The sequence below is a fragment of the Tachypleus tridentatus genome, chromosome 13 (assembly GCF_004210375.1).
Source record: "Tachypleus tridentatus isolate NWPU-2018 chromosome 13, ASM421037v1, whole genome shotgun sequence".
NCBI lineage: Eukaryota > Metazoa > Arthropoda > Merostomata > Xiphosura > Limulidae > Tachypleus > Tachypleus tridentatus.
In genome coordinates this window covers 97184950-97208118 of record NC_134837.1, presented here as the reverse complement: position 1 = coordinate 97208118, position 23169 = coordinate 97184950, and the positions used below count along the sequence as shown (strand labels likewise).

Sequence of the window (23169 nt, the reverse complement as noted above, 5' to 3'; positions counted from 1 at the left end):
TAGCAAAAGTGAGACTGGGTCGTGTTTTCACTAGAAAGACCAAAGCTCAAAGAGGTTATACAGATCATATGCATACGTACGCAGAATTATAAAAATGAAGTTATCCTACAAAATCACGATCAAAATACGGTATTTTAAACTTTCTTTGATCCTAGCTGTAATATTACTCACACTGCCTTTACAGTCTGCCCACATAGCCTCATATACTGTAAGTTGCTACGCGTAAATCATAGTGTTGTCTTCTACTCTTATTACTGTATTTACGTATTATTCACATACACTGGTGGAGGAAGGTTAGTCTGCCTCCATGGTTCCTTACAGTTACGAAGAAAGCCGCGAATAATCCAAAATGTTTTAAAATAAGCCTCGTTTTATTATAAACGGGATCTCTAGTTAAGAAATATTTGACTTAGACTCATATATATATAAGTATTGAAGAGTATTTCTGGTGGTTGGGAGGACATTTTACCCATAAGTTTGGACAGAATGGACCTAGAAGATGAGGTAAAATTACGATTCCCAGTATATCTCATAACAACTGCAATGTAAAATAAATGTTGCATTTAACAACTGTATTAAAATAACTTAGCTCATAATTTAATATTTAAATGCTCTTTACAGAGATCGGGAAAGCCATACGATAGCTGTACATTATCTATGACAATGGCGCATAAAGAATCCTAGTGTAGGGCACTGTAGCTAAATCTAAAGAGGAAATATACGTAACTAGTGTAGGATAAGATAGTATCAGAGGAGAAGGCGTATTACCTCAAGCCACTCATTGTAAAGCAATCACACCTTATATAAAATCAATGATCTTGAAATATGTTTCTTTTACGGCACGCCCAGTTATTTATAATTCTCCTATTTGCATTTGCTGATATTACTACTTTAAAACTGTAAAAAATAAAAAGTGCTTACCTTAAATCAAAGTAGGTTTTTAATCAACTTTGATTAACAAGAAACTGAAATTGTACTTTGATCAATTACATTCATGACCGACTGCTAATGTGTTGATGCAGGTAATCACATGTAAATGGTTATATGTATTTACATTAGACAGCAGAACTTCACAGGTAGCAGTAATACACAAGGTCAGCCTTACCATTTCACTTTCACCAATTAGGCGTGCTGTATGCTTAATAGTTTGTCATTGAAATAAACAAGACACGCAAAAATACAACAACAGGTTTTGTATACAATACAAATGTGTAAGACAGAGTCAAAATTTAGACTTCAGGCTCTAATTTACACCCTAAAAAGTTTCTTTGGAAGTTACTTTTGATTCATCAAGTTTTTAATCTATCAAGTCCCACATCTGCTCACGTGGGTTCAAATCGGAGCTCTGTGAGGACCATTGTATCATTTGAATGACTCCTGCAGCTTCCTTCTTAGTTATGTAATTTCTCTATGGGTTGGATGAGTGTTTGAGACATTATCTTTTTTTGTAGTAGAATTCTTTATCTGATTGTCCATTATTTCATCTATATCTCCTGTCACCTGTATCGCAAATATATCCTGTCACCTCAGCAGAAAAACATTTTCAAATCATCACACTGCCTTCCCCATTCTTCATGGTAGGTGTTATGCATCGAGGTATACTTGATCTGTCAGAGTACAGTCGACGCTTTGAACCAAATATTTTAAACTTCAATTCGTGCGTCCATGACACCCTTTTCCTGTCACAAACAGTCCGATTTTTATACTTTTTAGTAGATTTTAGTCAACTGACAATATTTGTAGATCGAAGCCCCATGAAATGAAAAGAATGAAAAATATTATTTTGTCCTAACACTTTTGCACAATACTGTGTATTTCACATAATACTATTATTAACGCATTGAAAAACTCGCATCACCTGATCATTCCCAGTGAATATGTCAATACATTGGTCATACTTCATTTCAATAGGTCTTAATTCTTATCTCACTATGTAAAACTGTGTGAAAAACAAACATTGTAGAAGAAAGTGCTGACTACCAAACTGGCCTGAATAGTGAATAAACTTGAAATTCATTGAACATTTGTGAGATACCTTGAAACAAATAACGGTTAGCAACAGATGACTGACCTCCGTGCAGAGTTGATGAACCAAAAATATCTCTAATAAACGAGTAGACCACGTGTTTTCAGCAGCTCTCTAATTCATTCATTACATGTATGCCACGTCAGTGTACGAATCCTACTAGTGTACTTACTAATAAAAGTTCTACGGTCCTTTAACGATAATGGAATATTTGGTTCTGTAGCAGTTAAAAATTGAGTTAAGACATGAGAAGTAGAACATGCGTTCCCAACTTGTTTGAACGCTTTCTTAGAACTATAGCTTTTCGGTAAAGACAAATAAATAATGGTTCTCTATTAGTTTCTCTTTAATAGCAAAAGTAACATTTACCCTTCAATGTGTGTACAAACTTTCGGTCTTCAGGTTCTCTCCTCTGAATTTTATTAGCCCTGTGTACTTTAGGAGTTTACAACTTACATGAGTTTGTTTGTTTGTTTTTTGAAATTTCGCACAAAGCTACTCGAGGGCTATCTGTGCTAGCCGTCCCTAATTTAGCAGTGTAAGACTAGATGGAAGGCAGCTAGTCATCACTACCCACCGCCAACTCTTGGGCTACTCTTTTACTAACGAATAGTGGGATTCACAAAGCTACTCGAGGGCTATCTGTGCTAGCCGTCCCTAATTTAGCAGTGTAAGACTAGATGGAAGGCAACTAGTCATCACTACCCACCGCCAACTCTTGGGCTACTCTTTTACTAACGAATAGTGGGATTGACAAAGCTACTCGAGGGCTATCTGTGCTAGCCGTCCCTAATTTAGCAGTGTAAGACTAGATGGAAGGCAGCTAGTCATCACCACCCCCCGCCAACTCTTGGGCTACTCTTTTACCAACGAATAGTGGGATTGACCGTCACATTATATCGCCTCCACGGCTGAAAGAGCGAGCATGTTTGGTGCGACGGGGATGCGAACCCGTGAATTACGAGTCGCACGCCTTAACACGTTTGGCCATGTCGGGCCTGATTACATGAGAGGATTACAGTATATATGTATATACATATATATATATATGTATATTGCATGTTAGTAATGGTAATAATCTATTACTACTGTAAGTAATACATTATAAACCAAATAAATATCACATAGCAAGAAGTTATTTGTTCATTTTATTTCAAAAACCAGTATTCGAAGTTCCTTTTAACAATACACGGCTTAAAAGTAAAAATTTATAAAATCAAACGTTCTATTCTTCTTGCATGCTATGCTCCAAATATCCAAAGGAACCTGAGAAAAAAAAAAAGCTGACAATTAGAACATTATAGAATGTCAACAGTATCCTTTTGTTTGTAACATCTACACTCAAACCACAATAAGCAAACAAAAACAGAATTATATCGTTTATGTAAAGGTTTAATTGCATATTTCTCGCCTCTAAATGTTTTATTTGGGTTTATTAAATTTGTATACTATGTAAAATAGCAACTTTTATAGAAAAGTAACTATTTAATCGATTCTATGCTTATTTATAATAATAAAAACAAGATGATGTGAACAGGTATGATACTGTGTTCATGTTACACACATTACCTACTGTGGCGCAGCAGGAAGTCTGTGGATTTATAACACTAAAATAGGTTTTTGACACTTGCGTTTGGCAGAGCACAAACAGCTCATTGTTTACATTAGTTATTAACAGCGAGCAAACACTAGTTAAGGAGATTGCACACACAGGAATATATAATAAAGTATATAAATACATGATAAAGTTAAATTTAAATTTGCCTGAAAGTTCTTTGATATTGATTAAACATTCGTTTTTATAGTCAAACAAATGAATTTAAGCTTCAGATACTGTTATACTTTTAATAACACATATTTGTAAAGCATGAAGGAAATACATCTCCTAGGACGTAACTTTGATTAATTTTTTTCCTATAAGGTTGCATTGTCTGCACTGCGTTTCAAGTGTTTATAGGAGCGAGACAAAGTTACAGAACTTTATGACCAGTAAGAGCGTATATATTGAATTGGATTTTCAAATTAGAATTAATATAAGATTGAGTACAATCTTGAAATATTGATCGTGAAGACTAAAATATGTGCTAGGATGACATGTCATACATTTTCTATATTCTTATTTTAATGTTGTAGTTTTTTCCAAAATTTGTCTGCTGTCCAGGTGCACTTTTCACAGAGCGCTCTGGCCGGCAGTTCTGTGTTATTCCCTGAAGATAACACCTTGATGGTAAATTGCAATTTGTGTAGGAAGAAGGCAGCAGTTCACTCCAAAAACAGATTGATGATATTTGCAGAGTACAGCTTTTCTTATTTACTACGGGAATGAACACTCACGTGGTACTAGTCACTTTTGGTAAGCATTATGTTATTTGCTTAGCTGTGTAAGATACGTCTTAAATCAGTGTAGAACAAAATCTCAACCATGAAAGTTTGGAAAGAATGTAACCTAAATTGAGTAAAAGTGGTTATAATATTCGTAATCGTATAAAGATTTTTTGTAGTGTTGGTGTACAATTGTGTCCAGTCTCTTTATTACTTTCTCACAAACTCATTTACTTAGAAAACCAAAAAAATATTTCGTAATAGATATTTTGGTTGAATTTCCTGTAACTATTCACATCTCTCGTGTTACTGTCATATCGACCTAATATATTACAGAATGGATTGGAAGGATTTTCGCCCAGAATTCATGAATTTTTAATATTTAAAGTGCACGTAGTCATAAAATGTAACAACGTAATATTAAAGAGAAAAAAATTAAAGTTTTCTTTTTTTATATAATTTTAATGATTTGTTGTTGTTATTGGTTTTCAATATTAAGCTATTTCTTTATTAGACCGTTTAACTATTCTGAATGGAAAAAAAAATCTTACCATTGAATATAGTTGCTTAAGTTTCAACTGGTAGCTCAAACTTGTCTGGTTTTTCACCTTCAGGGTATTTCACAGTTTTTTCTAAAAAAACAAATAAACTGACATTTGAACATTCTTAATCTAAATCTTTTAATAATCATCATTAATCATCAGTTTTGTTCATTTTTGTAGGTACTACACTAGACCGGGTAAATATATATTTATATTGGGAAAAAGTAAAGTTTACAAAAGTTCTCCTTACCTGAAGGAAGTCCAAATGGTACAAGTCCACTACAATATACGATACACTTATATTTGCAGACACTGTTATGACAAACGATAACATTGCATATGTAATAGCAGTTCGATCCGCTCTGAACAGGTATTCCCAGCGTCACCAGGCATAGAATTATGATCATTGACTTATTCATGATCAGAACCTAAGAAGACATTGAGATACAAAGTTAACTGAAACTGCAATCTTTCCTACTGATTCTTCTTCACTTTGTGCTTTTAAAACTGTCAGAATATGAGTATTCAGAGTCGTATAATAACAAGGAAAGAAATATCATGTTAAAAGTACTGACATCAGTACAGAGTAATACCATTGTTATAGTCTTTCTAATAATTAATACATATTTTTCACAAATGTACAGAGTTTACTTCACTTAATTATCCTATTTTTTAACATAATTTACTTTTTTAAAATCATTTATGGTTGGTCCATTACTTCTTAAGTTTTAGAAAAATTTCTTCAAAACGAAATCGAAACTGGCATAAGTGATTTTTAAAAAATTCTCTGACCACACGAAGGATAAACGTTAGTGAAATATCAAACCGAGTCAACAAATACTCCCTACTTTAATTGTGGTCGTTTGTTTCGACTTGTTATATTACTTTAAACTAAAGGTTTGTTTTCATTATAACTCTTATGATGACATTTGATGTTATAAAACAGTATGTTTTACATTACGTTAAAGTACAGAAATATAACAACAAATATACCATGATGGAATTGACCAGTGTATTGTAGATCGAGCAGTTAAAGTCCTTGGCATAATAGAAAATAAGGCTTACCTTCTTAGTACACCTTCGAAGTAACTTTATTAATAAACGTAGAACACAACTTTGTGGATTGACAATAATTGTGTTTATATATACATAGATGAACCACAAATAGTCACCTGAGTGGAATTTTCCTCCAGTGAGAAAGTACTCTTGACCTCGAACATGGAAAACAAGTTCTGGTTAATAAATATTTTTTTTAAAACCTTTGTTGTTTTGGCTTCTTCCAAGAATGAATTATAACCATCTTATGACATATATTATTACCTTCAGTGTATTTTATTCTCGTAAAGATTGCAACGAATTCAAGTCTTTTGTTAAACCTAAAGCCTCATTTTGTTTTATTCGAAAAATCCTTATCCTAATATTACTATATTTGTCACTATTTCAAGAATGACGTTTTCGAACATTTGTTATGATTACATATTTAAACAGAGAGTAAGAATTAAGTATTTTTTAAATTTATTTCACTTAATCATTGTTTTTATAACCTTCATTTAATGCAAAATTTCTTAAAACTACAAAGTTATATAATGAAACAATTGTTGATTTTTAATTATATTATTATTAGCTTCCAAACATTAACACTCCTACGAAAAAAATATTTACATCCACTAAAGTGATTTTGGGGCCTATCAGGCCCCATATATTTTCCAATAGAAACACAGTGATTTAGCAACATTCATTACAAACAACTTTAGAATGGCTCTGACAAATATTTTTTTTACAATTTGAGCAAACAATTTTCGTCTGTCTATCTTTTGATCTGCCGCACAAATGGCATCGTCCTCTTTTTGCCCTCTTTGCAGGCGGTTCACATGAGGTTGTTTTGTCATTATCTTTGCAGTAAATTTCTTTGATTTCAAGCACCAATTGCCGTATAAATTCTCTTCTGGCTCTTGATTTATGTTGACGAAGAAATTCTAGATGTTTTGTCGAGTATAGAACGAAAGCATTGTACGCAGCAAGATCTAGAATGTTATAGAATATGCAGACTGACCAGCGCTTTGATCGCCTCTTTGTTGTATAATATCTCACCAGTTGATCGAGAGTGTCGACACCTGCCTTTGTTGCATTGTAAAGATTGACGATTTCGGGCTTTCCATTCTCTTCTACTTCACCAGACTGATGCTGAGAACTCAGTAGTAGCACATATTTTCCTGGTTTGTCTGCGTGCCTGAGAAGAGTGATGTCGTCATGGTAGAAAAACTTTGGTGATAACTCTCTAGATCTTGCATTTATTTCAGGAGGCAGGAAGGTTCTTGATTTCCGTATGGTTCCAACAAGTCCTGTTCTTTTTGTTTGTAGGTACTTGGCAAGTGTCATTGTTGTGAAGAAATTATCTGTCGTTATTGTCCTTCCTTTTCCAAGAAATGGCTGACTCAGTTCTCTGACTATTCTTTCTCCTTGATTTGTTTCTGTCGTATTTCCAACCTTTCCAGTATAAATTTGAGCGTTGAGGAGGTAACTTGTCTTTGCATCTGTTAGGCACCAAATCTTTATTCCGTATTTGCCAGGCTTTGTCGGAATGTATGTTCTGAAGCCAACTCTTCCTTTAAAGTTACATAGTTGTTCATCCACTGTCAGGTATTCGCTTGGGTTGTAACTATTTTTGCAATTTTCAATGAAAAAATTCCAGACTCCAGAGATGGCGGCATCTTTGATTTCTCTATTTCTTTGAGAGTGGATGTCAAATCTGATTTTTGAGCACATTTTTTTGAATTTGTTTTGTGTAATCAGTTTTCGCAAAAATGGCAAACCGAATTCGGTTGAAAACATTTCATCTATCGATGCATTTTTGGATTTGCTTATTCCAAGGAAAAGATTAGCTGCGATCCATTTCCAGAGGTCTTCTTCAAAAATTGGTTCTTTCATGACGGTGTTTGTTGAGTGAATGATCTGTTCCATCATATTATCAGAAATGAAAATTTTGAATGTTTCGAATGGTGTAGAGACTCTTGGAGCAGCTTGCCTTGTAATGCCTGGGTTCCCATTGAATATATTTGAATAACTAAAATTCTTATCTTTGGACAAAAGTTCGTTTACTGGCATCGTAGTAAGATCTTCTTGATTATTTTCTTCACTTTCAGAAGGGTACGGCGCGATTTGTTCATCATTTTCGGCTTCAGAAGGATCATCATCACAACTTTCAGAATAGTCTTCGACATTATCATGTTCACTTTCATCGTCGGATGGTTTTGTCAGTAAATGTACAGCTTCATCAAGAGATATCATTTTGACACGGTTTGAAGATTTCAGCTCCTATATATATAGGATTTGTGGATTCTTCTAGAATATTCTAGAAGCTTCAAGAATATTCTAGATTATTCTAAATACTTCTGTAAAGTTTCTAGAATGTTCTAGAACAGGCGTGGGCAAACTAGGCAATAATCAGGACCGTCTAAAATTATTGTTGGAGTAGAGTTATTATCCTAAATATCCATCTTTTGAAAAGAAGTTGTAAAATTAATATATTTTTACTATAATTTGCTTTTTTCGGTTGCCCAGGCCTGTTCTAGAATTATTCAGGGAATAAATAAAGTCATTTTTATGTTTTTTGATCTGGGGCCTAATAGGCCCCAAAATACCCTTAGTGGATGTTTTAAAAAAAAATTTTAAATATTATTTCGCAAATGTCTGAAAAGTCCAAATATTATTGCTCCTTAAAATATAAAGGGATAGGGTCAGTTAATGGCAATTTCATTTAAAAACAAAATTATTAGCCTAATATTAATAACCTTTCAAGTTGCTCTGGGGCCTATTAGGCCCCAATTTTCGTAGGAGTGTTAAACCGAGCTCATAAAGATGTAAATAATTGACTGAGAGTGTAAATTAAATTTTCTTATTATTAAATATGCTTTAATCACTAAAAATAAATCAAAAAGTAACAGAAAAAATCTATTCATAGACCTAATTATAATACCAGCTTTACGTTTAATTATCATTGGACACAAGGAGCTTCGGATATCAAACTATTTCATTAGAGAATTAGCTATATCAGATTTATTCTTTAATTTTCGAATATAATGTATTGAATAAAGTTTTTTGTACTTTGCGACCAAAACTTAATTATTGGCGTTTTATTCATATTCGCAGAGTTGTATAAAATGTGCTCACTGAAACCACAAAATTATTTTTCGTTTTCTAATTCGTTTTCTAATAGTTAAACAAATATAATTATGAATTAAAATAGTTCATTCTTTTGGAGTGCATATTTAAATAGTAAAGAGATCTGTGAATCATTTTCTTTCTCGTAGGTGATTTTTCTTCTAGCAGACGAAACTTCACCAGTTGAACGAAATCTTTCACTTTTATCATTGTTACTCTCCAATGAATTGTCAGAAAGACAATTATTCACAAGATCCCTATCGGATCCAAAAAATTGTCTGAGACAAATCTACACTATCGTCCTCTGAGCAAATGTCTATCATTTGTTTTTAGCTTGATTTCTTTGCCTGAAATCGTTTTCGTGACTCTTTACTAAACAAACTCGGAAAAATACAAAAATAAATTAATTTTTGAGTTTTTCTGATTTAAGCAGCATTTTGTTGCATTATATTTTCAACCTCAACAAGTATATCAATGTCGTATTCATGTCTTTCTGTTGCCACTAACCTGTTAATTCACGTAGTTACCAGGTAATTGACACTGTTCTCGAAACTTACGTGTCTGACCTTCAGACAATATTCCAAGAACAAATTTTCTTTATTAACAACTGAAGTTCAGTAAAGCCTATGCTTTACTATGTTTCATAGCCTTTGCGGCTTTGCTATAAGAAAAACGCACAAACGCACGTGTTTTAAGTAACCAAGGTTCGATCCTAGGAATTTTTGTTGGAAGTCTGATGCGTTCTACTGGGATCTCCCCGATTCAGACTCTGAATCATCTAACTAAGAAGAGCATCCAGTTTTTCTGACTTTTAATCTGGGTTGACCTAAAATGTCATCAACTAGGTTGATGTGGAAGTTTTCCTTATCTTTCCTTTTTCTCATGGATGGTTCATTTCTTACAATTTTAGCAATATTCCAGTCTATTTAATGGATACCCTGAACATTTCATAAAGAAATATATAAATGTGATAACCAGGAGAAAAATTACAGAAATATAGTCATGTTCTACAGGCGGTATAATTGAAAACATAGGGACGATATGTAAACAATATGGTTTGAAGTCTGCTAACTGTGATCCTAGTTTGTTGTGGTTTCAGAATACTGTTCAAACCACAACAAAATAGTATCACGATTAGTACACATCAAACAATGTAAAGGCCCACTGAAGAGAAAATAAAACACTATATTTAGCGTCCCCTGTAAACGTGGATTCCGAAACAACAGAAGAATGAAAAATACCAAGAGAGACCAAAATTCGTAAACATAACAGACAAGTAAAATAATAACATAATAGACATATAAAATTATTTCAAATCAACCAATTTTGTAACACATCATTATGCTATACAAAACAGCGTTCAAAAACAGGGAGTAACATTGAAATAATAGGATACGAATGAAGTATAAGAACAAATAAATGCTTGGTTGTAAACAAATAATTCAGTCCCGCCTGACCTGATCTTGATATGAACCTGATCAGGTTCATAAACCTGCACCTGACGATGACCGAAGAAGGTCGAAACGTTGTTCGCTCTTCTATGTAAAATATTTTCTCAACCCAAACGAGCCGTTTTGCATATAAATGATTAAAGTGATCGCTTTAGCTGTGAAAATGTGAAGTAATAAAGATAGCATAATGTGATTAAGACTTTTAACATTCGAAACTGTTCATTTAATATCACACTTCATTACTACAATATACTAAACACTGTACTTTCATTACTACTAATGTCTAAGCATTATTTCATTCCCTCTCACAACGATGCATTTACCAAGTTATTACTTCACAAGTAGTCTCAACTAACTTTTAGAAACAAACAAGTAGAATGCAAGGTTAGATTAGGTGTTAGATTCCCCCTGGTGGACAGAATACGGATAGCTTATTATATAGCTTTGCCCTCAAACAAACAAAATAAATTCTAGACTATCTAAAATAACTTCTTATTTCTATTCTCAACAGTGAGAATAACGTGATAAAATTTTATATAGTTAAAAATACAGTAACCTTATTACAGTAATTATCAATGCATAACGAGAAGTTGCGATTATATAAAAACATCTGTAGCTTTGTTTACAGCTCCTTTTCCAGGCTTGTTTCTTTGTTCGTTTCGAATATCTGTGAAAAACTACACAACCTCTCCAGAGGTTGAATACATTATACTAGAACGAACTTATAACCTCCCATTATTCAGATCCATATTGCCACGCTCGATCATAATTTCAATAGTAAAAGCTGTCATGCCCAAAGCACGCCACTCCACCCTGCTGCTTTCTATGAGTAATCTTGTGAACGAATATGACGGTTTCCTATCACCTATTCAACAGTCCGATTGCGCAAGCGCTTCGTCTGGAGTAAAGAACACGAATACAAGCTCACTTCTTCAGTTGCTGATCCACATAACGGTTGAACAGACATGTCATAAGCGAAAAGTTTGTACAAGTGACTTATGTGGCTGTACCAGACAGTTATCTTTTTTTGGCTATGTAATATACTGTTGCCTGGGTCCAAGTGTATTCATACTTCTTCGTTCTCAAATGTTAAATACAAGAAATATTTTGACCACGATCTTAACGCATTGTGCTCATTTGAGTGTGTGAATGTTTTGCACCGGAAACGGCTATCACATACCCATTCCACTACCTGCGAAACGCTAGACAATGTCAAAATGTATTTCTAATATACAGTGGAGCGCCATTAAGCCGCGGACCAATTAACCGCGAAATCGCTTAAGCCGCTGTAACAAGTCTTGTCCCAAAATTTTTGATGTATTAAATCTACTACCTGGCTTTTTAAAGTTTTTCACAGTCTCATAACTCAGCATGAAACTAACTTTTTTGTTATATTTGTTATGTTTTTAAAAATGTGAAATAAAATGGTTTGAAATATATTTCATTTGTTTTTTCTTATTGTTTAACTGCCAGTTAATAAATTCGGTATTAAAAATTTAATAATTTATGCAACTGCGCAATATCGCTACCACGAGATTTAAAATGGCGGTACGCATGTAACACGGGAAGACGAAATTTTACAATAAAACGGTTTATTTTTATTGTAATCTTTATATTATTAATAAATCTTAACCAAAATTGTGTTGTATATTTTATTTATTAAAAAGGGGAAAAGCGAACCATCGCAATGCATTGGTCGTTTGTGTTAAAACGGCACTTGTCAATTGTATCTGAATAGTCTATATATTAATATTATAACGATCACGCAATGGCCCGGATGAGGCTCCTCGGCGGAGCTGTTGGCGACTTCAGCTTTTCAGTCACAAAGGTTTAAGCCGCGGTTAAGCAGGTTGACCCCCCAAATACCGCGGCTTAATGGCGCTCCACTGTATTTCGTCTTACTGCGACTTATCTCGGCCGAGGTTATCAGTTACCTTGCTGATTAGCATTTTAAAATTGTTTTAATCTCCCTATTCAACCTTTTGTAGCTACGCAAATTGTTCCCACTTTTTAGCTGGTAGAGAACAAGAAAAGCAGCTGATCAACAGCGCCCATTACCAACTATTTCTCTATTCTAGTAAAATGGTATCATTTGGTCGTCGCTCTTAGAATCCACCTTCGGCCCCAAGGTGCGGAGTGTCATTTTGCAACAACGAGACATGTATACAGATTTGGCACGCTAATCACTAGATCACGCTTATCCTTTTTCCGTATGAAAATCGTCAACTGTAACATAAGCGTAATACTCGATGATTAAACAGAAATATTAATCTTTTCAAAACAAATTCTTGCAGAAAGGAAAGTTTGAACATAAGTAAGTGGATGAAAAACCATGTTTAAACTTGTTATAGTCCTAAAACTCTAATAAAATCTATGAGAAGAGAAATGTTTCTTTGTCGATGAAAGGTAAGTTTAAGGGCCTGTAATACTTTAATCTGGGGTTTGTTTCCTGCAGTGGACATAATGTATGGAGTTCATTGTGTAGCTTGGCGCTAAAGCAACATTATCCAGATCTCCAAAACCTATAGAATTAATTTAACATTCACAAAGATTAATAAGTCTATTAGTAATTTCGCTTTTCTTCAAGAATAAATTATCGCATAAATGTTACGTTTTATATAAATAAATAAATGTTTTAAATACTCCAAATCTTATTACTTTCAGTATCGCACTTATTTAACTCACTGTCGTACTGCGATAACAAATATATTTTGAGAGAATTCAATAACCGTTAATAACAAATAAAGAAAATTATAAAACCTTTTATTTCTCACTTATCCTTTGAATATTGTTTAGTCTGTGCAGCAAATAATTATTTTTGGAATTCTGAAATAATGTATTTATAACTAATTAGCGAAAGTAAATTTTATAGGTTTTTAAAACTTTCTGTATGTTAACACATTATGATGTATTCATCGAATACAATCATTCTAAGATCCTCATCATGAAATACATACATCCGTACAAATTTAAAATTTCTTATTTTTCAAACATCAAACATATTTAGATATTTGAAAACTATTCTCAATAGCAAATAATTAAACCAATTGCACTTTCTGGAAGTACGTATAATATTTTATTGTTGAATACGAAACTGCACAATGGGTTATCTGTGCTTTACCTAACAAAAGTATCGAAACCTGAATTTTAGAGTGTTAAGCCTGAAGACTTACCGCTTAGCCAATGAAAGATGCCCACATCTGGGGGTCTATATTCAAGTTTTTGCACTGAGATTTTTGCAAATATTTAAAACAATGAGAAACAGTTTAATAGAATATTATTCCAGCTGAATATTTACACCATAAGTATTAGCCCTAGCAAATCTTATTATAATGGAGAGAAATAATAAATAAAATTTATCGCCATCTATTGAATGACATCGCAAACAAAGGTCCATAAAAATTTAAACTTTAGTTATTCTAGATTCAGACAATTATAAAAATAACTACGTTATGTGCAATTCATTTCCTTATCACTGAACATAATTTTATATAAAAGTACTTTCCTCACAACAAGAGCATGACTTTCGCTAGGACTGTACGTGAAAGTATAATTACATCTTTATTGATATAATTTGAAAATACGTTACTAAAAACTGAGTTCTTAAAACCTTTTTTCCAATCACTTTTAATATAAAGAACATTATAACTTATATCTACACAATCCGAACACTTTTATCTTGCAGTACTTTCCAAAAAAATCCTTCCTTGAAAATGTTCACTGTTCTATATTTTTTCAATGAGGTATGAAATTAGTAATTAGTACTACAAACAGTCCCCCTTATTATTAATATAGGAAAATTTTAAAAACTTGTTGGTCAGCAGGAAATAATAGAAAATATTAAAATATAAAAATCATTTCCAAGGCACTGTATGTTATTTCCAGTACTTTTACTAAGCATACTCAGGTGATATAATATAATGTTATTCTAAAAATAAACAGACTCTGTTGTTATGACTTCAAATAACTGTTTTGAATTAAAAACCAGTCAGATTACATGAATACTGTGTCATTTGCATCACTCGAACGAGAGTATCCTAGTTGCCCTTGAAAACGTTTCCCACAAGTTTTTCGAATTAATAATAAAAAGTTGTTTATCTGCAAATGTTAATTGTAAGGTGAATGAACAGCTTCATTATTCATTTTAACACCAAGGGAAAAAACTGCTGAAATGACAAATTCTATGTACCATAACCAAGAAATAGCTACATTAATAGCTGATAAAAGTAATAAAAACATTTTATCTCTTGATCATTTAAAAAGAATATACTTTTACTTCAAATAATACACTGAAGTTATCACAGCTTCCCTGAGTGATCTCTTATTATAAACAAAATAATTTGATTTTACACTCAAAACATTTTACTAAAATATAACAGAATCCTGTTTTTTGGCTAATAAAAGTATAATATTTTGGCTTTTTTTCACTGAAATAGGTTTTGTATCTCTATAATGTTTTTTTTTACATCGCACGTAAATTACTTTAAACCTTTGTTTCAATTCACAAACTTTCTCAACCATAAATATAATATTGGATGGTCTGTTTTGTTATGCGTGAAGCTACACAGTGAACAATCTATGCTCTGTCCACAGCGATGATCAAAACCAGTTTTCAGCGTTCTAAACGCTCAGACTTATTTATAGAGAAACCACCAGCAAGGGAAAGGGTAAATATAATATTGCAAGTCTCTCTTCGACAATACATTAGCTATTTAGTTCAATGATAATACATCTTTAAAGGGGCTCGTTCTGTGTTTTAAAGAAAACACATTGTTTTATACATCCAAATTCATTTATGAGAAATTAATTATGTATAAACATTCGTTTTTTTTAATAATATTCATGCAGTGGTGAGTTCAAATGGCATTCATAAAGTTTAAACGCACTATAAGTTGAAAAATTATTTTCTAAGAATATTTTTTGTAGTGTTTGGCACAAAATGAGTTTTCATGTTACATCTTAGAGCTAATATTACTACATCAATAACAAAACAAGACTGTTTAAAGCTATACAACCAAGTTTTTTTTTAATTATAGCTTTAAAAATCTTGTTTTTTTAAGCCTTGTGAGTTGAAGTAAAATGTACTATGATTTATCTCGTAAGCATTTTTACTGCTCTAACTGAACATATTTCTATTTGAAACGTGTTTCTAAGTCTTGACCATGGGTTATAAGGTTTTAAAACATCAAGTTTTCTGTTTATATAGAGGTTGAGTACTTTACATGAAAACAATATGAGAACCTCACTACGCTGTTCAGGTCCATGTCGTCACGTTCGGTCATTCTCTATCTAACGACCATTCATTTTGCAAACAGCCATGAAATATAGTTTTCAGTACAAAAGCCTAATTAGTAAAAATGCCACGCCAAAAGCACAAAATTACTTGTTGCTCGTTTTGTATAAACCATATAGTGCACACAAGAACAACGGTTTCTGAGCGCTCATCCCAACAGTCTGATCCTGAATTCCACAGACTCTAAATTTGACGATTTGATCATGCATCTTCTTTTGGAATTACATGAACACTAATTTCATTCTACAACCAAAATTATTCTCACATCTGTTTTTTGCTGTTAAAATTGTCATAGCTTTAGCTAAACCCATGTGAAATGTATTGCACGTGTTAAAAGCATCAGATGTGCTGAGAAACATTTGGTGTTAGACTGTCCAATACGTAAAGGCAAAGGTTTATGCGCAAGCTGGGAAAGTCCAACGTTCCTGTAGCTGGCAAAATTGTTTGCACAGCCAATCCTAATACCAGCCCAGTCCTTGATTCCACCATATCTAAATATAGTGCTCCTCGTCTTTCAGGATAGATAATTTAATTGTTTTCCAGAGCCAACACCATCTTCTCGCAAATCTGCGAATAGAAACTATTAATACATGTAAATATTTGACGTATCAGTTCACTAATACTCACGAGTCTTACATACGGGATTCTTCTTCATCACGACAGGCTTATTACTGTCGCAAATTGTTTTCCTTATTAACCAGATCCAATTCTTATATATTTGTGGCATAGCGATACGTCTGCGAACTTATACTGCTAGAAACCGGATTTCGATATCCGTATTGGGCAGAGCACAGTAATCTTTTGTATAGATTTGTGCTTAATAAGAAGCAACAACAGTATGTTGTGTTATTTCATGTCATCGAGACTTTCATTTAATTTGTTGCTTACATCATTCACTTTGCTTTGATGTCATATCCATCATCAGGCAGACGTTCTTATATGAAGTACGTAGATTACTCATCGTTACTGCAATAATATCGATCCAAACCTTGATCCAGTTATATATATATATATCGGTCTCTCTGTTTATTTTCCTCCACTTATTTCTGCTAATATTACAAATTTATATTCAGGGTGATCTAACTTTTAATTTTTTTTAAGCTGTGTGAGCTACGTAGAAACGTAAAATCAGGTCTAAAAACCTCATGATGACGAGAAGCCCACTTGAAGTAAAATTTATTCTCAAGACTGGTGGTATAGGTATTAAAACTTTAATTAAAATACAGTACAGAAAAACTTTACGAACTCTTTAGGTCATAATCCAGGTTTAACTACCATTAACGAAACCTCATTAAACTATTCTTCTCACTTCTCCTTTCCTGATTAAAATGTTACTTTAAGCTTAAATCAGCGAGTATTAGAAAAATATTTGTGAGTTACAAAAATAGTTACTACTAAACAGTTTACTCTGATGTTCTCATATCCATTTGAAATGGACATATCCTACGCAATATTTATATCTTCCCAATTATCCACTTATTGTTGTATCCTTGATATGACTCTCCTACAGTGAGTTGACAACTTAAACTCCAGAATAACTGCTACAAAAGATTCAAACTTATAAGTATCGTGATTTTCATTGTATTAAGTCAGTTTTTAATACTACTATTTTACAATATTTCATAGAAAATAACAACAATAATTTTATTCATACTCACCAGAAAAGCTTTCAAAATATTTTTGACTAAGCTGTCTGTTCTTTGTTTTTCATTTAACATTCTAGTGAATTTTGGTTAAGGATCACAGTCCCATCTTGTTTGAAATCTCCCACACGTACGACAATCACTAGACATTCATCCTTTCCTTGAACTTACAGTTTCTCTAAGGATAAAAAAAACCAAAAAACATTAAATGTAATTGTTGATAATTACTTCTCATTTTCTGTACAATCGCTCTTACTGTCCAAGATCTTGGAAACAAACACTTTTTTCTTCGAAACAAACGTTGTTTCTGATATCATACAAATATCCATTTCTTCTCGCCTCATTTACCGTACTTTAAACTTCCAGGAACTTACTCTATAAAAACCACATTCGTATTCAAGAAAATAGTCGTTTAGACGTTTATTTACCTCTACTCGCAATGTTCTCTAGAACCATCAATTAATAGAGAAAATAAAGAACATATATAAAATAATCAAGACAAAATAAGATTTAAAGTAACAAACTTTTTACGTTCTAATCAGTGACTCTGCATAAAATCTCTCTCTTTTTTTGTCACACATTTAGTTTGTTTTTAACAACTCTACTTCTAATATTATTCACAAACTCAAGTATAATAATACAGTCGCAGTTTCTGCTGTCGAAAATAATAGTTTTCAATTTTTTAAAAATATTCTCTAATTTGCTCCCATGCAAAAATGAAATTCCAAATCTTGCTTTAACAAAGGCTTCCAAACTTGTCTCTGACTTTTGTGATTTACTCAATTTATGTTTTCAAGCTGACTACTAAACAACTGTCTGGAATTTGAAAAATGTCTCTTGTCAAAGTCATTTCCAAAAATAGCCTTCAATCTACAAATCCAGATATATATCGTTCTATAAGTCTCTTGAAATTATACTATAAATTTTATTTGGAAATATATATATTTATAAAATTTTTGTGGTTCCTTGAACGATATAACATACTCTAATATTCAGAACTCATAACCAAAGCATCGACATACACCGAATGCCGCCGAGTCCGTAAACAGAAAGTCTTTATAATGATATTCATCTTAACCATACTATAATTACCGTATTATTCAAAAAAGGTCCTTAACATAACTAGTCTCAGAGAGTTGGCTCCGCTATAAAATTTCTCATTGTAAATCATTGAATTTCTAATTTTCAATAGTGATTAAAAAAAGAATATCAATAACCGTGCAACTGATGTATTTCCTTTATAAAGTGAAATTTCTCAGGGCTCGTCTACGACTTTTATAACTTTTTTTTTTGCTTCTCACTCAGACATCTTTGTATGCAAATGACATAACTACTTGGAGCTAATAGGAAGAGCACCCCTTAATTTTTTGTAGTAGCTAGAGTTCAACATCTGTCACCAAATCAACTGGTGGGGCCTGTAATATATTAAAATAAAGAAACTAAAAACTCAAACTATTATATTTCACAAATGTCTCAACAGAAACTATCAAACATTTTTAAAGTTAAAATTTGTCTTCACGATAATAACGTTTTCTTGGATGTTAAATTTTACGTAATACGTTTGAGAGGAAATGTACCTAGAAGTAGCATATCTAGAAATATAAGATAGTTAAAACAATTTGCAAAATAGTCATTTTTCTATGGAATATTCGTTGCTAAAATTCTTCATCCATTAGACTAATCGTCCATGTTTATCTGTTATATGTTCCATGTTCCTAATTTAAAACTTCAAACCCAACAACACCGTGTAATTAGAATCATCTTCTAATGTATACTTCAGCTAGCTAACGTAACATAATTCCTGGCTTTCCTGAAGTTAAACTTTATATTTTTCGATTAGTATCTTCCTTAAACAAGAAAGTTATCAACTGAAACTAGCTTTCAGCAGTATTGCTTTTTATCACTATTTCCTGTCAAAATATCACTCGTCTACAGTTTATGTTTTTCTTATAATAAAGCTACATCGAACTATTTGCTGAATCCACCGAGGGGAATCGAATCCCTGATTTTAGCGTTATGAATCCGTAGACTTAGCGCTGTACCACCGGGAGACTGTAGAGTTTGATACTCCATTCTTACGTGATTGTAATAGTTGACACTTTTCTTTGGTATGTGAAAGAGGATTAAGAAACACTTACATCTCTAAAAACCCCAGAGTGTTTCCCCAAAACGCTTAAGAAAAGAAGACGCCATCAGGAATTTTCTTATTTTATGATCATAATCGGAAGCAAATTTATACAGAAATGACGAAAATTTTTCCTAAAGTACAACATGAAATCAAGAAATTACTAAACTACAATTACTTTATTTATCACTTGTTAATATGATAAACAAGAAAGGAAGATTAAGATATCTTGAGAATCTGTTTTGCGGCGCCAATTTTTAATCAAACTTAACCTTTTTATTGAACCCCACATCACTCTATCACAAACTGTAAACAGTTTGGTTAATACTTCTGTATGAAACATAAAATTCAACAAGTTATACTGACAATAAAATTAATTATAAATATTTTTGGATTGACTATGAATCTACGTTTTTTAGCCATTGAATGGCTGAGTTTGTTTGTTTCTAAGTACAAATTTTAGTTCAGTGTACCGTCATCTCTCGACCTATTTGAGATATTATTAAAGTTCAGGACTCAGGATATGAAATTCTTTCAAACTGGTTATTTGACAGTAACAAAATCAAGTAAAACGAACCTGGGTGTCCTTGAAAGAGTAATTTGACGTGACAAGTGAGAGATGTAATTTTTAACTGTTAGTTGTACAACACTGATGTTAATGTTAAAAAAAAAAAGACAGCTTAGTTGCTACTTTTTCATATCATATCAAGGGTTTAGGTTGAACTGTGAAAGAGATCATACACTACTAATGATTACAAAATTTTTAAAATTAAACAGTCCCTCTTTTTACTATTTCTAAAACAATCTAACCCTATTATAGATTAGAACTTACGTTACCAAAGCTCATATAAGTAACATTCTTTTACGATATCAAAAAAACACTCGTCTCATTTTACCTTTTAACAAAAGACATTTGTCTGAAATTTTTCAACAAATGATATTATATCAAGCAATATCTTGTGTAGTTTTCTGCTACAAAAAAGAACAGTTTATTTGTATCTATGAATCTGTTTCGATATTATATATCAAAATCTCTCACGACCATAAATACATTATAATACTTCTTTATTTTTTAACCTGTTTGAACTGGTATTTTGTGTAAATATATCTCCAAAGATACTCATTGTAGTTTAATAAAATAATGTATATGGTATAACATACAGTTATAAGAAATGATTAAAATTAATTTTGCATGATGGGCATTTTGATATTTTTTACTCTGATATGTGGTTATGACGTTTCTAGATAAGTCTGTTATTCCTTGTAAGCTATGTGTTCAAATAATGTTTATCAAATCTAAACGCATTCGTAAGTTGAAGATTGTTCTCCGTGTATATTTCACGTAGTGACTTATGTATAATAATTTACATGTGAAAAGGGTTATATAACTATCGTTACTACACTATAAGAAAAATCAATTGTTTAAAAATATGGAACTAATGTTTAGTTAAATGTAGTAATTTGATGGGTAGGAATTAAGTCTGCATTAGGTTTCCTTATACAGTAGTATTTAGCTTGGAAGTGTCTTTACTGCTACTATCGAATAGACCTGTGTTTCAAAAGTACTTCTCGGTTACACGAGCATAAAGTTCAACACTTTTCCAAAACCTTTAAAAAAATACATTAGACGAAAACAGTACTACACAAAACCTTATCAATAAATGAGTGCATGGTCGCGAAGCAGTTGAGAATATTAAGTATTTTTATGCAATTTCTTCAGGGGAAAAGCGGTATATCTACGGACTTAGAACGCTAGAAACCGAGTTTCGATATCTGAGATGGGCAAAGCACGAATAGATCATTGTGTAGTTTTGTGCTTAATTTCAAACAAATAAGTTCCAATACTAAAATAAAAATTAAGAAGAATCTACATAATAGATATTTCTGGGTATGTGAGAAGAAATAGCATGAGAAAGGTCACGTACATTAAGAAATGAGGTCAAGAATTAGGCAAGGAACAGTTCTACTGACAATGAGAATAACTAGGCACATTCATGAGAAAGCTTAAAGTGAATCCAGTAAAAGCAACTCACGAGATTAGTATCCACAGAACGATGCCACTGCAGCAGAGAAAAAGCTACATAAAAATTTACATTAGAAACAAGAGTCGAGAATTTGATGTGGGATTAATACTACAGAAGAATGAGTTGTTTGTCGATTTACCGACTGCAACTGTCGGTATTTGGTGATTTGGCGAATCACCAAATAATTTTCGTTTTTGTTCTTGGAAAGTCCGTTGAGTTGCAGAAACAAACTAATAAAGTGGCAAATCCACTTATGTGTAAATATGCACATTACTTGAAATCTCGTAAAGGTACTAGAAAGTATTATTTTTAAAACTCATGATTGGAACTATAAATTTAGTTCTTCAGGATTAAAGAAAAGTTTCTTCACTATATATATAGAGTTTCCAAGATGTCAAAGCTATCTCCTATTAAATAAGACCAAAACTAAATAAATTGCCTGGTGTAAAAACTAGCTTCTAACCTGAAATATGTCTTAATATAATACACAGTTTACTTATCGAGAATATGTTAAAGATAATAGGTAATGTAATGAATCTTGCAGAGGAATTACTTAATGAAATTATAGGCATCATGTGGAAAAGTGTAAGCTACAAAGGAAAGTTATACTAAAATTTGGTTATGTAGAAACTTCAGTCTCTGAGTCGGTTCTTTAGTCTAACCATAAATTTCCTCGACTTAATGACTTTTATACTCCACTCACGACTGTATTTCTGGATTTAATACGTGTATATATATTGTGACTGGTGGTAAAGTCAAACTCCAATGGCTGGTCTCCACGCCTGCCTGTCACAGTTGATTACCTGTATCCATTAGATCACTAGGCCTTTCTGAGTTAGCACTGAAAACTATAAAAAATAGCTGTTTAGGGTTAAAGTCTTAGTAATATTTTGAAAACGGTTTATGTTGAGCAGAATGAAAACAAAATTTTTCCCTTATGTGTATGGCGTTTTCGACATATCAGAAATTTCACAGTCTTATTTTCGGAATATGCTTCCCTATTACAATAGCTTGAATTCAATAATGGTATTTGAATTTTGTCAACAAAAAATAGAGTAGGAAGTAATTTAATCTAAATTATTTCTAAATATATTATTGAAGTAAATACAAATGAGTAAGAAAGAAACTTCTTTGTAAGACACCATTCATGGTCTGGTCAAAATATTATAAACCTTGTCCTAGTGACACGCTAGCCACTATGTGTTTTAATCTCAAACTGAATATATTATTGCATAATTTCCACTTGTATTTGGAGTTCATTGTTTTCTATTTTCACTGACTCTTCAAGCAACTTTATCTTCAAAACATTCAAAGCTGAAAAATAAATAAATAAACTTTAACAGCACATTTCAACAAGTCTCGCATATTCTGAAGTTGTTTGAGATTTGGGAATTTTGATGGCAAGGGAAGATGGTGGGTTTTATCCTCATACTCTTCAAACTAATTCTGAACATTAACAGTGCAGTCGGTAGTAGTATTTCTATCATAGAAATGTCAATCACATTGAGAATAAAAACTGAAGCATAATAAAGCACACTTCATTTGTTAAGATGCTTAGATAATTAAGAGATGTTATACGAAC

At 32.3% G+C, this 23169-nt stretch overlaps 1 protein-coding gene across 4 annotated transcripts; it reads right to left on the bottom strand.

Moving 5' to 3' along the window:
• Positions 1-3155: 3155 nt before the first annotated feature.
• LOC143239056 (uncharacterized) lies at positions 3156-21716 on the bottom strand. 4 transcript variants are annotated; one of them, XM_076479843.1, is made up of 6 exons: positions 21597-21716; positions 17454-17616; positions 6063-6122; positions 5141-5318; positions 4900-4980; positions 3156-3292 (listed from the first exon to the last, which is right to left on the bottom strand). In XM_076479843.1, the coding sequence occupies exons 2-5, from the start codon at positions 17511-17513 to the stop codon at positions 4916-4918; spliced, it is 363 nt and encodes a 120-aa protein (XP_076335958.1). In that variant the 5' UTR covers positions 17514-17616; positions 21597-21716; the 3' UTR covers positions 3156-3292; positions 4900-4915. The 4 variants fall into 4 exon arrangements, with proteins under 4 accessions (XP_076335958.1, XP_076335961.1, XP_076335960.1 ...); XM_076479846.1 differs by having other exon boundaries at positions 6063-6101; XM_076479845.1 differs by lacking the exon at positions 21597-21716 and adding an exon at positions 18531-18549.
• Positions 21717-23169: the final 1453 nt, after the last annotated feature.

Coding starts and splice junctions, on each gene's coding strand:
- LOC143239056 (XM_076479843.1), bottom strand. CDS start 17,513: ATGTTAAATGAAAAACAAAGAACAGACAGCTTAGTCAAAAATATTTTG. Junction 6,123..17,453: donor ATATTTTGAAAGCTTTTCTG/GTGAGTATGAAT, acceptor TTTATTAACCAG/AACTTGTTTTCCATGTTCGA. Junction 5,319..6,062: donor TGGAGGAAAATTCCACTCAG/GTGACTATTTGT, acceptor ATGTCTTCTTAG/GTTCTGATCATGAATAAGTC.